The 20,606-nt window shown below is 40.9% G+C and overlaps 1 protein-coding gene across 2 annotated transcripts in view; it reads left to right on the plus strand.

Moving 5' to 3' along the window:
• The first annotated feature begins 1,844 nt into the window (after window positions 1-1,844).
• Window positions 1,845-20,606, plus strand: part of slc23a4 (solute carrier family 23 member 4) — a 65,127-nt gene continuing 46,365 nt past the window's right edge. For both annotated transcript variants that reach the window (XM_078568212.1, XM_078568213.1), the window contains exons 1-4: window positions 1,845-2,255; window positions 4,076-4,222; window positions 7,323-7,480; window positions 8,761-8,920. In XM_078568212.1, the coding sequence (XP_078424338.1) occupies window positions 2,208-2,255; window positions 4,076-4,222; window positions 7,323-7,480; window positions 8,761-8,920 (513 nt within the window). In that variant the 5' untranslated portion in view covers window positions 1,845-2,207. The remainder of the gene's footprint in view (window positions 2,256-4,075; window positions 4,223-7,322; window positions 7,481-8,760; window positions 8,921-20,606) is intronic.

A 20,606-nucleotide genomic window follows, 5' to 3' on the forward strand; every position in this document is an offset into this window, starting at 1 on the left:
GACAATCCCATAAATATCCTTAAGATGGATGTAGAACATGAATAGCAGGAAGAGGAGTTGCACAGGATAAGATTACACTAAAGGAGAAGAAGGCCAATAAGGAGATACCTTTCCACTAGGCCATCCAGATCTCATTACTCCCCAGTAATGTCACAGAAGAGGTCTGCATTAGAAGGCAATGGTTCAGTAAAGAGACGTAGAAAGAACTTTGTTCCCTGATGCAAATTGACTCCAACAATCCTGTCCAAAACATAAAACAAGGAACAGGCTTTCTTCATAATGGATTTCATGAAGTGGTTCTTTTATTTTTACAGTAAGTGTTTATTTTTATCATTCTGTCTACCCCAGTACCTTTCTATGCTGTCTTTAAAATGATCCTAAAGCTGCTGCAGAGGGCCAGGGGCACCAGCAGTCTTCGGTTGCATTGTGGTATCACAGGGCATCTGAGTCCAGAGCGAACCCTTCAACAGATAATCACCGTTGAAGATGTGAGAGCAGTCATCCAACTACTGGAATTCTCTGCCCCATAGAGTTGTGGAGGCTAGATCACTGAAAGTTTTTAAAGAGGAAGTAGATAGGTTTTTGAAATATTGGGGAGTTGAGGGCCACAGGGAGCTGGCACGAAAGAGGTGTTGAGGCCTGGGACAGATCAGCCATGATCTCATTGAATGGCGGGATAGGGTTGAGGGGCCGAGTGGCCTATTCCTGCTCCTATTTCTTATGTTCTTATGAGGTATCTGAGGAGGCTGCTTCAAAAAGTAACACGAGATACCATCTGGAGAGAGGATGGCTTCATGAAGGTGGATCCTCATTTGTGCTAGCTCATGGACCTGAGCACTGACTTATCAATGGAAGACTGATCAACAGATATGCTAGCACTGTATCTATTAGATTTTTCACACCCTGAAACACCAACACAGAAACAAAATTTAACTCTCCCTAAAATAAGCTGCTGCATAGGGAACAATTTGAAGAAAAGTAACCACCTGGTTTTGCAATTGGTCTCTTGAGATTAATGCTATAGGAACCTACAAGACTCAAATTAGTTCACTTGTTTGCTGCTCCTGAACCTTCTATGAAAAACAGCCTTTAAGTTGTCATTCTCCTGTTTGAATGTAAAATCTGATTACAGGGGAAAAACTTCAGAAAGACATCTTCTCCCTGGCTTAGCACAGAAGTCACTTTCCAGTGAAATACTGATTTTTCAGTCAGAATGACTTGTGATTCAAAGTCTAAAGGAGATGGCACCTTTCCAGGTTAACAAAGTAAAATAGGAACGTCCATGTGATGTATACCATGTATACGCATTTACTTCGGTGGCAGATATGGCTTCGGGTCATTATTCCATCATAATTTGTCCAGGCGATATAGTGAAATTGTTGTCTGCTTGTTCCTGTGCTTGAGGTTCATGGATGTACAGTCAGAAGGGAGGCAGCAAGGGCAATAGCAGGAATTGAAGTAACAGCGAGGGTGGTGTACAAATTTCATGCCTGAACCTACTTCCCTGATGTATTGGGTAGGTTTTCAACCTAGGTTTTCTCAGGTACAAAATTGGTGCTGTGGATTCGCCGTCCATTAAATAAACCGACAAACTTTCATTTCCACCAGGTTGAAAAATGTCCCCATTTTTCTGACCTCTCTGAATTTCTGCTAAGCTGTCACTCCTGCTGCTTTTTTCTATGTAGCAGTTTACTTTTATGATTGTAATAATGCCACTTTATAGCCCTGTGCAGTAAGCATTTCATTTTTATTTTGCATTATGAAAGAAGGAGTGGCTTATATGATACATGTGAGTGTCATTGCATAGCAGGTTTAATATATTACAGTGAGCTGAGTGCTTATGAGCGGCAGCTCTGCTCAGATCAGTGAGGTTCAATGTTTAATCAGACTTTACACTCAATACTTGTTTGCTGCGTTTGGGCTGTACTTTTTCAGGCTATTACTGCAAATTTTAGTCAGTCCTTTCACTTTTCTGCACTCTCACAGGAGTGATGGTCTTTACCTGGAGAACTATAGGGAGTAACTTTTTTGTGAGCAAGTATCTCCTGGCGTGGAACAATAATTTTTTAAAAAAGAAACTTTATCACAAATTTTAGTCCGGTCCTATGTCACTCCCTGAGATTATCTGGGATTAAATGTTTGCTGCCTGTCCTTCTGAAAGAATTGCTTGTGGGCATTTTCAATTGTACAGACGGGTCTGACTTGTGATGTCTTCAGAGAAAGAAGTCAACGGGCTAGATAATTATGGATATATAGTAAGTATCAGTTGTTTTCTGAGATAATGAGTTTGTTTTTCACATTGTTAATTCAATTTATTTCCATTAAATATTAACAAAAAGTAAGAAAAATATGTGTGCTAACTGATGAAATATGTAATCGTGGCTCATTTGTATTGAAACATAATTTCTTTGCTAGCTGTTAGGGTTATTCATCCAAATTTCCTTTTATGTTAGTGTGAGAATCCATACATTTAAAAGTATAAAACAAAAACAGAATTACCTGGAAAAACTCAGCAAGTCTGGCAGCATCGGCGGAGAAGAAATCAGTTAACGTTTCGAGCCTTCATGGCCCTTCGGCAGAACTGGAGCATGTTATGTTCTCCTTAACCCTTTCCCAGTGATCCGGTCCCACATGTACTAAGCACGGTTAAGAAAGCAGGAAGGTTTCCTGGTATGCACCAATCCTTTGATCCACTCCAATCCTAATAAACTTACAAAATAAAATGGTGGATACGCGGTTGCATCCAGCCACGAGGACATTATTCACATACTAGCTATCAAGTCACAGGCCTTGTTTAATGTCGCCTTGCAACTACAGGCACACAAGAGGAGATTGTTTTCCTTCCTTAGTTCAATGTCTGGGGAAGGTTTATACCAGAAATAGATGTATTACCTATCACAGAGTTTTTGTTTTGTAATTGTGGAGCTGATAAATAAGGCAATTGTTCTGTAAATCATGTTATGTTTCAAGTTTCTGTTTACAAAGCACTTTCTGTGCAGTATCCTACACTTTACCACATGGCAGCTCCTAAATTGTTTGATGTTGCAGACTCTATCTCCTAGATCTATTTTCTTTCAGCTTCTTCAGAGAATCAGCTTTAATATGCATGCTCCAGGTTTTTACTCAACCATAGTAAAGGAAAATACTCCAGGTGCTGATAATAGCAACAAAAAATACTGGAAAAGCTCAGCAAGTCAGGCAGCATCTGTGGAGAGAAACAGAATTATCAATGCAGTTCGAGATAACCTTTCCTCAGAACACAGCATTCTGATGAAATATCATCTTGACCTGAAACATTCACTCTGTTTCTCTCCACAGATGCTGCCTGACCTGCTGAGTATTTCCAGCAGTTTTGTCTCATACTTTACTCAGCTACATTGATCAGGGAATGAGGCAGCCTCCAGCTATGCTGAGTTTCATGACCTCAGCCAGGGTAACCTGGGAATGCCAGATTTGTCTTCAATGCCCCTGGCTGGCGTGGTAAAAAAGGTAGAACTACTGCTCATGACTACTATCTATCGACTTGCGTTAGAAAGTGTGCATGTGCAGTGTGAGGGAGGAATGGGCTGTGCTGCACTCCCACCCAGTCTGATTGCCAAGATTCAAGCATGAGAATGGCTTACTAGGCATGGCACTAAGGATAGGTGACACTGTGAAACTGTACCCTAGTCTGGATCCTTACCTTCAGGAAAGGAGGGTAGAGAATGGGTGGAAGGTCATACCCTGAAATTAGTTTACTCTGTTATTTCAAATAGGCAGCAGAATATTAAAGTGCTACATCTGTGCAACAAAAATAAGGTTTGCAGTGATAACTGAATTATATCTAAAATCAAACACTTGGCACTTCTACAGTCAGCCTGTGCTCCAAACCAAATTCTCATACACCCAGTAACTAATTATCTTACCCAGCTGATTAATCTTTTGCATGTTGCTCAATTTCTTTTCTGCAAAGCCTACATGGCAAAATGTTAAATACTAAGTCAAAAAGGATGTGAGACAAGTAGTTTTAATGTAGAGCACTTTTAAATTAATTTCAGTTGTTTTGCAGGAGTATTCATTTTTAATTATGATTTAGAATGAAGATGGAAGCACTCGTTACACCAGCACACCGGAGAATATGGAGGACAACAGTCTTTCTTCACCTAAGGAGAACGTTAAAAATATGACATACTATGTCACTGATGTTCCTCCCTGGTATTTATGCATACTTCTTGGTGCTCAGGTAAGAAACAGAGGGAGGCAATAATACAGCCAAAGCATGGAAAAAATATATTTTACCTTCCATGTCCTCAGGTTTATTGTAACTGTGGTGTGTACCATCTATAGGGTGCACTGCAGCAGCTTGTCGAGACTTTTCTGCCAGCACCCCACAAACATATGGGGTAGAATTTTCCCCTGTTGGGGGGGATTGTGTGCAGGCGGGCAAGGGCAGGCACGGATCTGATTGGTGCCCCTGATCAGCTGGGTGCCACCATTTTACGTGGACTGGCCAATTAAGGCCCGCCAAGCATAAAGCGCACCTGGAAGCGCTGTGCGTTCCCTGTGCGGGCGGTGGGGGGGGTTCCCTGAGTCAGGAGTGTGCTCTTTCGCACATGTGCATGAAAGTGTGCAGGAATCTCCCTGAGGCACAGGGATCCCTCAGGGAGATTAGTTTTAAGTTTTAAAAGTTCAATAAAGTATTGAAAAAATTTTATGACATGTCCCGTCATGAGAAACTGTCACATAAGCTGAGACACGTGCATTAATTTCAATAAAAATTTTTGAGAAAATTTAAAATCATTCATGAAACCTCATCCCGCCTGTGGATAAGATTCCATGAAAAATGCAAAGGCCGCCTGGGCTCTTTGCCTGCCTGCCAACCTTAAGGTTAGACGGGCAGCTCCGTTAATTAATTTAATTGTTAGTTAAATGGCCGAACTGAAAATCCAAATGAGGCATGGTGACTTCGGGACGCATGCCCGACATCACCCCGTGTCATTTTACGCCTTGGCGAGCGGGCCCCACTCCCGCTCGCCGAGCCGAGGATTCTCCCCATGACCTTTGCCACCTATGACAAAAACATCAGGTGCATGGGAAAACCATCACCTCCAAGTTCCCCTCTAGCCATGCACCACCCTGACTTGGGCTTATATCACCGTTCCATCATTGTTGGTGGTTTAAAATCCTGGAACTTCTTCTCTAACAGCACTGTGGGTATACTGACACCAGGCTGTCTGCAGTGGTTCAAGAAGGCAGTTCACGACCACCTTTTCGAGAGCTTCTAGGTGTTGGCAATAAGTGCCTGTCTTGCCAGCGATGTCCACTTCCCAAGAACTAAATAAAATAAGGATGTCACAACCAATGAATTATTTATGAAGTATAGTTACTGTTGTTAAAGAGGTAAACATGGCAACCTATTTACATATAGCTAAATCCAAGAAAAAGCATTTTGGGTAATGTTCAACTAATGTTTTTACTGTTTTGGTTGATGAATAGCTGTTGGCTAGGACATTGTTTGCTCTTTGAGTAATGCCACTAGATATCTTAGATCCATTTAAACACCCACGAACAATGCACAAGGTCCCTCAATATTGCACTGAAATTCTAGCCTCAATTATGCGCACAAGGCCGTGGTGGAACTCTGAAAGAGAATAAAACAGGGAGAGGAAAATAAAGAAAGAGAAGGAAAGAAAATGCAAAGGAGGCAGAATGTCATCTGGCTGTTCAATCACAGGGGCATCAATGGCCAAATCTATTCTTTTCTCACTTAATATTTAACCACACACGTCTAGATTTTCTGTGAGGTTTCTCCCAATCTCATGCCATATCTTTTGGTGGAGGTTTAGTGGAAACGGCAAAAATACCGTGAACAACTGTTTCTCCAAGGGCAGGATTTTCCCCCCGTTGTGGGGGGAAGTTGAAGTGCAGGCACGCAAGAGACGCGCCTCCAATCGGCGCCCCCGATCAGGGGCACGCTGCCATTTTATGTGGGTGGGCAAATTAAGGCCCGCCCAGCATGACATCCGCACGGAAGCGCTGAGCACTCCCTGTACGGGCGGTGGGGGGATCCCTAAACCTGAGAGTGCGCTCTTTCACGCATGCGCACGAAAAAGCGCACTCATCTAGGCTAAGTGCTGCCTCAGGGAGATCAGCTCTACTGTCAAAAATATTAAAAATAGAGAAAAAAAAAAATCCCTGACATGTCCACTCATTGGACACTGTCACACGAGTTGGGACATGTCCATAACTTTTTAAAAAACTTTAATTAAATTTTTTAAACCTACAGGAAACCTCATCCTGCCCGTGGATGAGGTTTCATGCTTTTTCTGAAGCCTGCCAAGGCTCCTGGCCTGCCTGCCAACCTTAAGTTTGGACGGGCAGGTCCATTAATTAGCTTAATGACTCTGTCAATGGCCTCAATTGGCCATTGACGGGTTGGCGGGCGCACAGCTGATTTTGCTGCGCCCTCGCCCACCTGAAAATTTAAATGCGGTGTGGTGACGTCGGGAGTTCCACCCTATGTCACTGTGTGTCATTTTATGCGTTGGCGAGCGGGCCCTGCCCCCGCTTGCCGACAGGAAAATCTTGCCCCAAGTTTTCCACCAATCTTTCATGGAAGTTATTGTTGGGCATTCGGAAAACCTGATGGGAATTCTCCCTCACAAAATTTTGCATCAATGGTTAGTAGATAGTGGTAAGAAGCAGCTAAACTTCCTCTCTCTGTGCTGGCATTTTGGAGAAGGGGCAGACAAAAATAAGAATTGTATCTCCACAAATTATGCTGTGACATTTTACAATGTTTAATGACAAATAGATGAAATAAAGGTTTTCCTTGCAAATTTTACAAGGGACAATGCCCCTTCAATACTAACTAAAGAAGGAAGAAAGAGACAAAGTCACTCATCGTTAACAATTTTAAAGAAAATCGAAAACAAGCCTGTTTTAAATTCTTTGTTTTTGAATAGCAACTGTTAGTGATGATTCTGCTTTCTCAGTTACACCTCCTCTAGAACCATGTTTTGTTTCTTTACTTGTTGCATTATCATCTTCTTTTGCCTTGCACCATTATCCCTTTTGCCGTTTAATCTGTCATGCCTCTTATCCTATCATGGACTTTCCCTTTTGTTCTTTCCTCCTATTTTGCTGCCTCTGTACTCGCTTAAAGCCTGTTACATTTCTAACTTTCTCCAGTTCGGACAAAAGATCATTGACTTGAAAGCTTAACTGTTCTCTCCACAGAAACTGATTTTGTTGAGTATTTCCAGCATTTTCTGTTTTTATTTCCAGTATCCATGGTATTTTGCTTCTGATTAAAAATCTGTTTGTAATGAAATTTTCCCCAGCATTTTCTGACTGCTTTGGGCGGTACTGTAGCCATCCCCCTCCTTTTGTCTCGAGAGCTCTGCTTACAACATGACCACGTCACCCAAAGCTACCTTATCAGCACTTTATTCTTTGTGTCAGGAATATGCACGCTACTTCAAGTTCTTTTCGGGGTCAGGTAAGACAGCTACAGATTGTAATCTTCACCTGTGTCAAACAATCAAAACTAATCTTTGTCTAATTTGTCACCACAGTTCCCGTAACAAGTGGCAGAGAGCCATTCAGTCTTAGACTGTCAAAATATTAGAATGTTAGCCTTTATATCTTAGAGGTCTAGGTTACAAAAAGGTAATAAGTTATGCTACATCAATACAAAGCCCTAGTTAGACCAAACCTGAATAGTGAGTTCCATTCTGGACTCACACCTTAGGAAAGGCAATTGACTTTGGAATCGTAGATTTACCAGAATGATGCTCCAAAGTTTAGATTACAAGGGGAGATTACGCAAACCAGGGTTGTATTTCCTGGAACGGAAATGACGAAGGGGTGAGATGATCGACATTTTCAAGTTACTAAAGAATAAGGTAGGGAAAAGCTATTTCCATTGGAAAATTAGTCTATGAGTAGGGGGCATATTCTCAAAATTAGAACCAAGTTTTAAGTTGAGAAGTTAGGAAATGTGAATTTAAGAGAGGCAGAAGTATGGAACTGGCTGCCACAAAAAGCAATAGATACTAGCTCAATTAATAATTTGAAATCTGAGATTGACAGAATTTTGCTAAACAAAGGTATAACAGGATATGGAGCCAAGGCAGGTAGGTGCAGTTAAGAAACAGATCAGCCAGAATCTCACTGAATTGTGAAACAGGCTGAATTGCCTAATCCTGTTCCCATATTCCTAGTCATGATTGGTTGGGAACACTTTTAAAATATACAATGCCAAACAATTCAGCAGTTTTTTCTATCAGTGTTGATATGTTCAATATTTTTTCTCATGAATTGCAATTTTAACGTCAATAGTTTCCATTCAATTATCAGGTACAGTGCCAGCAAGATTGGGCCTAGCCCACAGTTGGACCTAACTCAATCTATAACGAGAGTGGTTATTGTACATTGAACTTGCACTGAAATTGCAGTGGGAGTGCCTGATATTCCTGAGTTTGGGAATTTTTCAGCTGTTTGGCATTGATTTGGAAATTTATGAGTCTCTTGTATCCCCACTAGTTCTGGTGGGCACAGACAATGTGCCAATAGGGCACCTGCTAACTTTAAATAAACAGGTTCCCAGATAGTTTGGTGAGGTCAACAGCAGATGTCGCCTAAGAGCCAATGCCAACATTTATGCTGGGATCAAAATATTTCAGGCCCTTGAATGAAATTAACTTCCCCAAAAATTGCAGGAATTTGTAGCATCTGCTGTAACAAGGAGAATTGACCAATTTGCTATGTTTGTTTCAGGTTGCCAATTCTTCAAGGAGGGACATTTTCTTTCCTAACTCCTACTGTGGCCATGCTGTCTTTGCCCCAGTATAAATGCCCAGAATGGACCTACAACAAGACATTAGTCAACGTCAGTGATCCTATCTTCATTGAAGTTTGGCAGACACGCATACGAGAGGTACTTTATTCTGAAAACAGAAACCTATTTTTCAGGAGACTGTCTAGCACAGTGGATTAGTGACCTTTCACGTCTTGGGCCTGGGTTTGACTTCTAGTCCAGACTGTTGAGCTGAAAGCTTTCTCTAGCAGCAAGGGAGTTTGACAGATTTAACTTAGTTCCTAATAGGTCCTAGCTTCTAATGTAACATTACATTTGTAATTTCACTCAACGGACGATGTTGTTACGATCCCTGTGGAGATAGATAATTTTTTTTAAAGGTATTTGAATTCCCAGTGACCAACTTAAAGGAATTGCACAAGAAGCTTTGAAGTTTTAAGACTCATATCGTAACAAACATACTAAAAGCAACAGCAACTAAACATTACTTGGTAATCAACTAATACTCTAAACTACAGGAACAATAACCCTTATTAATGTTTTAACCTGACCGATAACCTCATGCCACACACATATACATTACAACACACTCTCCACAGGATTGTAGCTTTTAAAGGAAACAGTCCACAGTCATCCCCAGCTTCCAATGGGTTCATGTCTTCTCATTTTGCTAAGTTGTAACACCCCATGATCATCAAAAGACACTTCCCTCAGACAATTCCCGAACAGACTATCAGCAGACCCACTCCAGCGATGTTTCCTCCCGGCCTCACCATGGCAAATCTTCCAAAGTCTTTAGATTACCATGGGATGAGTCTCTTTGACCAAAGACTGTCCTCCCTCCTGCATTCTACTTGGTAGCTCACCCAGGACTTGCAGCCTTCTCCATTCCACTGATCACAACAGCTGCAACTTTGTGTCTCTGTGAGACTTATCTCTCTATCTCCCTGTTTCTGTACAAAAATTCAGGGATCAAAAGTCTGTCCACAGTCAGCCCACTAGTCTGGTCTTTGTTTTCAGGTGTGAAATATGACACATACATTTTAACAGCCTCTGACCTGAACCCCTCTCTCCCCATGGTAACCAAGCCACACAGGCTTGTTGTTAGGCAGAATTCAAAGTCGTTCACATGATCCTCTTCATTCCTCTATTTTGCCTTGAAATAAAGATACAGTCCAAAACATTATATTAACAAAAACATTAACAAAACTTGCGAAAACCTTGCATTATTACTGAAGTAATAATTTTTCAACAAGACAACGAAAATATGCCATCGGTAACACCTGGTCAACTAACTTACTAGACACAATACAGGTAAAATTTTCTCCTTTGTTGTCACATATCACCATTAAACAGTTTATCGTGATATTGTTATAAGGATTAACCCATAACACCAACTCATGTGACAATTAGGATTTAAAGTTCAGTTTATAGGCGTTCCTGGAATTCCAATATTCTTCCAAACAAGAGTTCATTGTACTACTGGTGGCTTTGCTTTCTGTCATTCATCGTAGAAAATCTCCTTTCTCATCTCGAGTAGGTTTTACAGTGTTCTCATGTCCCAGACTAGAAAATTATATACCTGGTTTGGGCTGGTTAACTTTGTCAAGCATTACTGAACTCTGATAATCCCTTGGGATGTCTGGTACCAACAGGTGTGTATCTTCAACCCAGGAGAAATTCCCTTTCATTATGCTTCTTACCTTCTGGATTCAGTAATTCGTTTTGTTCTTCTTTGAAAACAGACACTGCACCGTCATCAGGATTTTGAATTTTTAACAATCTTTGAACTACCCAGTTCAGATTTTAACTCCGCATCTCCATTCCCTTTCATGGTTGGAGGGTTTTTTTAGAGTCCAAGTCTATAAAGAAAGTCTCAGCCAGTCATACAGCTGCATTGTCCTCCTCTTTAAATCAGGATTATTTTTAATCTTTAAGTTCCTTCCCATAATTCAAACTTTCAATGTTTTTCTTCAGGAGAAACAGTTTTAGTGCTGTCTCTTTCTGTGCAAACAGTTCATCCTTTGGCCAAGTAAAATCCTCCTTAGGTGCTTAAAGAACTTCATTAAGGCTATTTCGATGGATCAGCCAAAAAACTTTGATAGCCTTTTATAGTCAGTTCACAAAGTTTTCTCATTTCTTTTTGCTTTTCATTTTCCCATTCAATAAGGCTTTGCCTTGTTTTTTTTCTAGCAAGAGTAACTGCTTCTTCATTTAGAAGTTTTAACAGAAAATGAAACAAAAATGGTTCAAGAAAAAAATATCCTTCCTCTTAGCTCTATGGTATCAGTATTAGTTACAGTGGAGTCATTGAGTATTAAAGCACTGATTTCCATTGTCCCAACATCAGCTTTAAGTGCTGCTGCTATCTGCTTCGACACCTGTTGCTCAGGTTCTGCCAGCAGGTTTAATTCAGACAGCTTAAATTCATTTCTAGCTGCTATTAACTCATTATTGTCCATTTGATATTTCACTGTTCCTTTAACATCAGTAGTCTGAGCTTTGGATTCTTTGGACACATCTTTAGTTGAAACAGTAATTTTGAAAATATACAGATAGTTATGGATTTTTGCACATCATTTGATTTACCGTGTACATTTTCAATTTCAATAGCTTCACTGGACTTGACTGACATCACTGGACACTTTATCTCCAGCAAGGTGATTTCCTAGTATAAAACAAACATCATGAATAGGAAACTTCACCACAATTCTCACAACTATACTGGAAATTGAACCATGGCCAGAATTTTCACATTGGTGTGTGGGGGTGGGGCCCGGCACGCTGACATGTAAAATGACGCGCGGTGACGTAGAGTGTGTGTCCCAACGTCACCACGCGTCATTCAGATTTTTCATTCGGCAGGCGCGTGCCAGAGGCGGCTGCGCGCCTGTCCAATTGTCAAAGGCTTGTTAAGACCAATAAAATACCAATTCAGATAATTAACAGGGCTGCCCATCCAATCTTAAGGTTGGCAGGCAGGCGAAGAACCCAAGCGGCCTTCGCAATTTTTCAGGAAACCTCATCCATGGGCTTGATGAGGTTTCTGAAGGTTTTATTAAACAAATAAATACTTTTTTCACATTTCATAAGCATGTCCCAGCTCATGTGACACTGTTGCTCATGCTCTGCTGCTACTCGCATGTTTGTGTGACAATTCATAGTCATCAGCCGTAATTGCAGTGGCCCTTAACTTAGAAATTTTATGGCCTTTTGGATGGGACCTTATTCCCAAAGGGACACTATTTTTAAATTCTTCTATTAACATTGCCTCTCTAAGGTTTTCAAAACATTGATCAATATTCATAGCCCCATGCCACCTATCAAATATCATTTCCTTTTCTCTAGCAAATCCCACAGAAGTCTGATTCTGTCTCTTTAAATTTCTAAGCTTTTGCCTGTAAGTTTCTGGTGTGGTGTATTTGTCAAAAAATACCACAACAAAGATATTGAGTATCTTCACTTCCAGTGACTGTTCTCTCTGGGAGCCACTTAACTCCGCCTGTCATCAGGGTGTTAATCCTGTGGTCTTACTTTTGTTAGCTCACAGGCACATTAATATAGTCAGTAAGACATCTATTTAGCCTTTTTCCAGCTTTCCCTTTACCTGTATCCACCTTGTGGTAAATTGTTGTTAAGTATTATTTCTCCTTACCCTTCAATTGCCTCAACTACAGATTCCACATAGTTTCACTTCTAAGTTTTTTTCCCCCTGACCATGATCATCCTAAGATTCTCTTGAGGCCAGTTTCTCTATTGTCTTGATCGTTTAAAATGTTTCCTTACTTTTTAGGCCATATTAACTATTTCATGCCTGGCTCTACATCTTTGCTTATCTCCCCCTGTGCAGTTACAATATGTCAGCTGATGGCCAGATTATCAAATTCAGTTCCCTTAAAACAGTTTGTATATTGTGTCCTCTTTCCCTAACTCTTTCTCCTACCCTTAATCCTTTCCTCATACCATTTTACACATGCAATAGCCACCATCTCATCTTGTTCAGGTTGTCTGGAGAGACTTTACAATCCAATAAGAACATAATAAGAAGATAAGAACTAGGAGCAGGAGTAGGCAATACAGCCCCTGGAGCCTGCTCCACCATTCATTAGATCATGGCTGATCTCATTTCGGCTTCAACTCCAATTTCCCGCCCTCTCCCCATAACCTTTCAACTCATTACTAATTAAAAATCTGTCTATCTCCTCCTTAAATTTATTCAGCGTCCTGGCATCTACTGCACTCTGAGGTAGTGAATTCCACAGATTCATGACCCTTTGAGAAAAGTAATTCCTCCTCATCTCTGATTTAAATCTACTACCCCTTAGCCTAAAACTATGGCCTCTCATTCTAGAATGCCCCAGAAGGGGAAACATCCACTCCACGTCTACTTTGTTTATCCCTTTAGCATCTTATATACCTCAATTAGATGTTCTCGCATCCTTCTAAACTCTAGCGAGTATAGGCCTAAACTGCTCAATCTCTCCTCATAAGAAAGTCCCACATCTCTGGAATCAATCTAGTGAACCTCCTCTGAACGACCTCCAGTGCAACTACATCCTTCCTCAAGTAAGGGGACCAAAACTGTGCATAGTACTCCAGGTGCGGTCTCACCAAAGCCTTGTACAGTTGCAACAACACTTCCCTACTTTTATACTCTATTCCTTTAGCAATAAATGCCAAAATTCCATTTGCCTTCCTTATTACCTGCTGTACCTGCATACTAGCTTTCAATGATTCATGCACGAGGACACCCAGATCCCTTTGCACTGAAGCATTCTGAAGTTTCTCTCCATTTAAGTTACAAGTCACCTTTATATTCTTCCGACCAAAATGGATAACCTCACACTTATCCACGTTAAACTCCATCTGCCAAATTTTGGCCCATTCACCTAACTTATCCATATCCATTTGTAAATTTCTTATTTCTTCATTGCAACTTACTTTCCCACCTATTTTGCTGTCATCTGAAAATTTAGCTATCGTACCTTCTATCCCTGAATCCAAGTCATTCATATAGATTGTAAATAGTTGGGGCCCAAGGATCGAACCCTGTGGCACCCCACTAGTTACAGCTTGCCATCCAGAAAAAGACCCATTTATCCCGATTCTCTGCTTTCTGTTGGTTAGCCAATCCTCTATCCAAGCTAATATATTACCCCTAACTCCATGTGATCTTATCTTGTGTATTAATCTTTTGTGTGGCACCTTATCAAAGGCCTTCTGGAAGTCCAGATACACTACATCTACAAGATCCCCATTATCCACTTTGCTTGTCACACCTTCAAAGAACTCTAGCAAATTAGTCAAACACGACTTACTCTTCATAAAACCATGCTGACTCTGATGGATTGCATTTTGACTTTCTAAATGCCCCATTGCTACTCCCTTAATAATGGATTACAACAATTTCCCAATGACAGATGTTAAACTATCTGGTCAATAGTTGCCTACTTTCTGCCCCCACCCCAGCTTTTTGAATAAGGGCGTTATATTAGCATTTTTCCAATCCACTGGAACCTTCCCAGAATCCAGGGAATTTTGGAATATTATAGCCAATGCATCCACTATCTCTGCTGCCACTTCCTTTAAGACCCTGGGATGTAGACCATCAGGTCCTGGGGACTTGTCATCCTTTAATCCCAATAGTTTGCTCAGTACTTTTTCTCTAGTGATGGTGATTGTTCTAAGTTCCTCCTTCTCTATACCCTCTGCACTACCTGTTACTATTGGGGTGGCACTAGTGTCCTCCACTGTGAAAACTGAGGCAAAACATCGATTAAGCATCTCTGCCATTTCTGCGTTTCCCACTATTAACTCCCCAGTCTCGTTCTCCAAGGGATCAACATTCACTTTAGCTACTCTCTTTTCTTTTATATACTTGTAGAAGCTCTTGCTATCAGTTTTTACATTTTGTGCTAGTTTTCTTTCATAATTTACCTTTGCTCTTTTTATTATTTTTTAGTAACCCTTTGTTGTTCTTTAAAAGTTTCCCAATCTTTCCAGCCTGCCACTGACCTTTGCAATTTGGTATGCCTTAGTTTTTGCCTTTAAGTTATCTTTAACTTCCTTGCTTAGCCATGGATGCTTTTTCCCCCTCTTACCATCTTTCTTCCTCATTGGGATATATTTTACTTGGGAGGAATTGAACATCTCCTTAAATATCCGCCACTGTTCATCAACTGTCCTACCTTGTAGTCTTCCTGCCCAGTCCACTGGGGCCAAATCTGCCTTTATACCTATGTAGTTACCTTTGTTTAACTCCAGAACACTAGTTCTGAGAACGCTAGTGTTCTCATAAAGTATTCTCATAACAGTTTTAAAACAGAAATCAGGCATTGACATGTTTTGCTTCCTTATCTTCTTCTCAAACAACATTTTATTGTCTCAAAAGTAACCCACTAAATTTTGTCTGACCCTTTTTTTAAGAATTATCCCAGATTCATTAACTTGGCCAAAAATTGGATTTCTGCCAAACTTTGTCATCTTGCGCTTAACTTTATATTTTGGGAACAGACTGGCAATTACAAAAAGCTTGCTACATTTGAATTAGTGTCAATTTTTGTCAAACCTTTTAAAATAAAAATTCCCTTTTGAGAACTTTATCAGGAACCAAAGCGCAATTTTAAAAAAAACTTTGTAAGAACTGTAACTTACACTATCAAAATTAAAACTACCTCTTTCTCATGTGTATTGATTTGTATCCAGATTAACATTCCCATATGTTTATCAACACATTCTTTACCTTAGATAGCATCCTAATTATTCAAAAATAACCTGTTAAATTACACTGCACTTTTCACATCTCAAGATTGTCCCAAATTCAAATAATAGTGCTGTTGGGATGCAGATTTCCTTTCCTATTTAATTCATCTCTTCAAAAGAAACCCCTTTTTATCCAATGGAACCACTTAGACCATGTGTTTATGTCTTTTGGTTTTCCTAGATTCCTTTTGAATTTCAGAATACCAACTCATTTGAGCTAATGTAACTCATATGCATCAATCCCAGTCAGCTTGGAAGTTGGTGATAAGGGTTACTCCCTACTAGTCTGCAAGGGTATGGTACAATGATTGGTTCATCTCAAACAAAGGCAAACCCTGTTTTATCTTTACGATACCTTCAAATTGCGATTTTTGCCAGAAATCTCAACTCGAACCTTATACCCAAAACTTTGGAATGTTTGAGTTTACTTTTCCTTTAATCTAATATGGGACTTTCAACTCTAAAGTGCTGAACTTCACACACAAATGACGATTTAGGGAAGAAAACACATTAAAGCTCAAATACAAATGCTTCCTTGCACACAAACACACATATATATAAAGGTATATTTATGTTCCTATAACATTGAACTTAACGACTTAAAACCCTTATACTCTAAACAAAACTTCAAGTAGCAGTGGGGGGAATAAAGGGATCTTGGAGGCTCCACCTACAGGGACAGTCAAACTGATTGAAGCTCACATTTCCTCTGCTCCTGCCTGCCACTGCTCATTACCACCCCCCTAGGGGTACCCCCCTTTCTCTTTCTCTCTCTCTCTTCAGCACAAACAGCTCTTGTAACTTAGGTCAATTCATTTTTTTTAAGTTACAGAAAATGCAATAGGGCACCTTTCGGGTCCCAATCATCCTTCCACATTTTCTTGATTAATTTTGACTGTTGTTCCGCTATGAACCTTGTGATGGAGTCCACGGTTCCCCAGTCGAGATCCATAGCACTTTCCTGTTTTCCTGACGGCATTCTATTCTTCTATTCCATCTGACTCTATGTAGTTAGTTTGCGTGGCTCTAACAACTTAGTTACTTGCGGTCTACTTGTTTTCCCCAGGGGTCTGGCCTCTGCGTATCTTCAACTATGGTTCTATTTCAAACCGTAGCCCACCAGCGCAGCTCTGCCTCCTCTCACGGTAGTGGTCCGGCCTCCCTGCGCGTCTTCGGCACCGCTAGCTCACCAGCGCGGCTCCCCCTCCTATCCTGGCGCCTCCTGTCCTGAGTCCTCCTCCTGATTCTTTTGATACTCAACCGGACCGTTCTCGGGTAGGCTTACTGCACTAGCTACCGGTGGTAAATAAAATATACTCAGCCACTTTGCAGAGCTGTTCCGAGGATCTGATCCGAGTATCCTGCCGACTGTGCCAATTGTTGTGGTATCTTTGACAAACGAACCACAGGTTACTATCGTTTATTCAAACAATTGCAAGGAGAGAACCACATCAAAGCAGCTTGAGGTAGCACTCTACCAAATTACAAGTATACAGCTTATTTTTACATCACTGATCACATACAAGAACATTGTTCAGATGCCAACCTTGTCAGCATTTGGGTTTACATTAAACATTAAACTCTGGTTCCAGGTACATACATCCCCCTTCATCCAGGCAGAGCCGTCTCCCCCTATCTAAGCTGGGATCATCTGCCCTTTCCTTATCTGTTGAAGAGCACACTTAATCTATCTTGTTTTCATCCTCTGTCTCCAGTATGGTTCCCAAGGCCTTTCTGGTGATTGCAGGCCCTAAGGGTGTGCAAGGTTTACCTGGTAACCCTTAACTGTTAATGTACTTGATGGCACTGGCTGCCTGGAGATTCTAAGTAATTCCCTTTCAATAAATTCTTACTGTATTCCCCCTAACACTGAAACTAACTCACATGCATTGGAACCAGCTTTCTTCAGTGTGTCATAATCACTAGATTATATATCTGAAAGTAACGAATACACATCTAATGCTTTCCCCATAAACATGCTATGCAATAAGACTATTCAGCTTTCCTGGTGCCATTGTAACTTTGTAGCAATTTTCACCAATGACACAAAATATATTTCAACTTCTTCCTCACTGAATTTGGCACTAAGTGTGTATTCCCTGCAAAATCAAAACCAGGGGTTGTATTTTACACACCCCCACCAGCTTAACGCCCACTCCCAAGCTCACTCCCATACCAAGATCAGCAGCAAGCCCACCATATTCAAGTAATCAAGGCTCAATTACACTTGTTATTAAGCCAATTGAGCCTGATAATATGCTGCCTACAGTGTGGGCAGTTGGATGGGAGTTGGCAGCCCAATTTTTTAAACAAAGTTCTTCAAAGGGTGTGAAGGAAGGGGAGGTTTCAATCTTTGGTGGCTGCCCTTTGCCAATTGGGGGGTGCCCCCCTAAGATCAACACACTCTTTCTTCCTACCCGCCGCAGCATTAAACCCACCCCCTCCATCCTCTGTCTCCTCCCTGGCCTGCCCAAATTCTCCCTTGCCCAAGGCCCTAGACTTATCCACTCTGGGAATCAATGGGCCTTCTTCCTTCTTCTCCTGCAGTCCTGACAGAAGCCACTGACCCGCTCTTGGTGCTGCTAGGACTGATGGAGCCGCCAGCCAATCGGATTAGTTGGCAGCTCTAGGGGGCAGGAATTCCTCCCCAGTGAGGAGTGGAAGCTCGACTTGGCCATCATTTAGTCTCCCCGCAAAACTTTAAGGCTGTGGGGTGGGTCGGCATGGAATATGTCGGCTGCACACCAACTTTGGTTCCGCAAGTGGGCAAGCCATCTGAGCCCAGTATTATCCAGCCCCAGGATTTAAATCTAACTTATCATCAAGTCTACCTGCTACCCGTTGTTCGGGTAATCTAAGTTTGCTCCATTGAGTTAAAATTATCTGGTTTCCCTCTCTCTTTGCAATCCGAAGTTTTCCTTTTTTCTTTTTGGAATTCTAACTCAAGTTTTCATCTTTTTTCCCTCTTTCCAAATTGGAATTTAAGTTTTTTTCATTTCTCTCTCTTTCTCAAATTCAAGTTACTTCATTTGTAATTGAAGTCTAACTAACTCAGCCTGTGTGCTATCTGAATTACTCTCTTCTTCCTTAAGCTTCAGGTGCTGAGCCAATACTTTATCAATTTCTGCCTTTTTAGCTCCTACTTTTAAAGCTATTTCTAATTTTTCTGCCACTTCCTCCAAATTAAACTTTTTTAACTGTTACAAGATATTCACAGTTAGATCCTCTCTTTCCAGAAAAGCTTCAGCAATAGATGTAGCCATGTTAACTTTTAAATTAATACAGCAAAAGTAACTGTGAAATCTTGTTTGTTTTAGACTCTGGAAAATTCCAGTTTACTCATTTCCATCCTCTGGATTTATACCCTGGAGAATTTGTTATGATCCCCATAGAGACCAATAACTTTCAAAAAAATATTTGAATTCCCAGTGACCAGCTTAAAGGACTTTTACAGAAATAGACAAAGTAAAAGCAACGTCGATGAAACATTATTTAGTAAGCAACTAATACTCTAAACTACAGAAACAATAACTCTTCTAAATGTTTAATGTAGCCAATAACCCCATGCCACATATATATACATTAAAACACACTCTCCAAAGAATTAGAGTCTTTATAGAAAATAATCCACACTCACTGCCAACTTCCAGTGGGTCCACATATGCCTGTTTTGCTGAGTCTAAATGTCAAGTGACCGTCAAAAGGCACTTTCCTCAATTTTTGGAGAATCCCTGAACTGATTACCTGCAGTAAGGTCCACTCAGGTAATTTCTCATGTCGGCTTTACCAGGGGAAATTTTCCAAGGTCTTTAGATTGACACAGGGTGCCTCTCTTTGACCAGAGACCATCTTCTGTTTTGCGTTCTGCCTGGTAGCTCACAGAGGACTTGCAGCCTTCTCCTCTCTGCTGACCACACCAGCTGCAGCCTTGTGTCTCTGTAAGACACCTCTCTCTCTCTCTCTCTCTCTCTTTTCCTGGTTTCCAAAAATTCAGAGACCAAAATTCTATCCACAGTCAACCCAGCTGCTCTTGCCTTTGCTTTCAGGTGTGAAGTACATTTCAATACCCTCTGACCTTGGCCCTTCTGTACCCATGGTAACCAAGCCACCCAGACTTGTAGTCAGGCAGAATTCAAAGTAGATCACATGACACTCTTCATTCCTCCATTTTACCTTGAATTAAAGATATAGTCCAAATCATAATCCTCTTACAAAAACTCACATTCGTAACAATGTAGGAAGCAGTAATTTTAGTGTAGAAAGAGGATATTCTACTAAGGCTATAATTAAGGGATAATTTTGGTGGAATGTAAAGGGAGCTTTACCCTGCATCTAATCCATGCTATACTTGATCCAGGAGCATTTCGTTCTGATGATAGATGCCCAAAATAAAAAAAATCAGTTTCACAGTGTTGACATAATAGTTACAGCATTGAGTCATAAAGACATTATGGCACAGAAGGAGACCATTCTGCTCATCAAGTCCATGCTGGCTCTCTATATAGCAATCTAGTTAGCCCTCTTTCCCCCATGCTGTCCCCATAGCCCTCCAAGTTTACTTCCCTCAAGTGCCCACCTCTACCACCCTCATAGCACAAGTCCCAGGTCATTCCCACTCACAATGTTCTTCCTCACATTCCCCTCTCCATCTATTGCCCAAAACCTTAAATCTGTGTTCTCCCATCCATCAGCTAATGGGAACAGCTTTTTCTTGTCTACCTTATATAAACCTGCATAATCTTATATGCCTCTATCAAATCTTCCCTCGATCCCCTTTGCTCCAAAGAGAACAACCTCACCTTCTACGTCTTAAAATCCCTCATCCCTGGAACAAATATGGTAAATCTCCTCTGCACCCTCCCAAGAAACTCCACATCCTTCCTTCCTTCGCCCAGCAAATATTTCACAAAAATATTAGAAGAAATTTTTGTTTTGGTACTCTTTCAAAGAATCAGACATGTTTGGTCAGATCTTTCTGTGCTGTATGAATCTGTGATGTTGATGGGGGAAAGAAGTTAGTTGTGGCACATTAGAAAGACATTCT

The sequence above is a fragment of the Cetorhinus maximus genome, chromosome 22, assembly GCF_964194155.1.
Source record: "Cetorhinus maximus chromosome 22, sCetMax3.hap1.1, whole genome shotgun sequence".
NCBI classification, from domain to species: domain Eukaryota; kingdom Metazoa; phylum Chordata; class Chondrichthyes; order Lamniformes; family Cetorhinidae; genus Cetorhinus; species Cetorhinus maximus.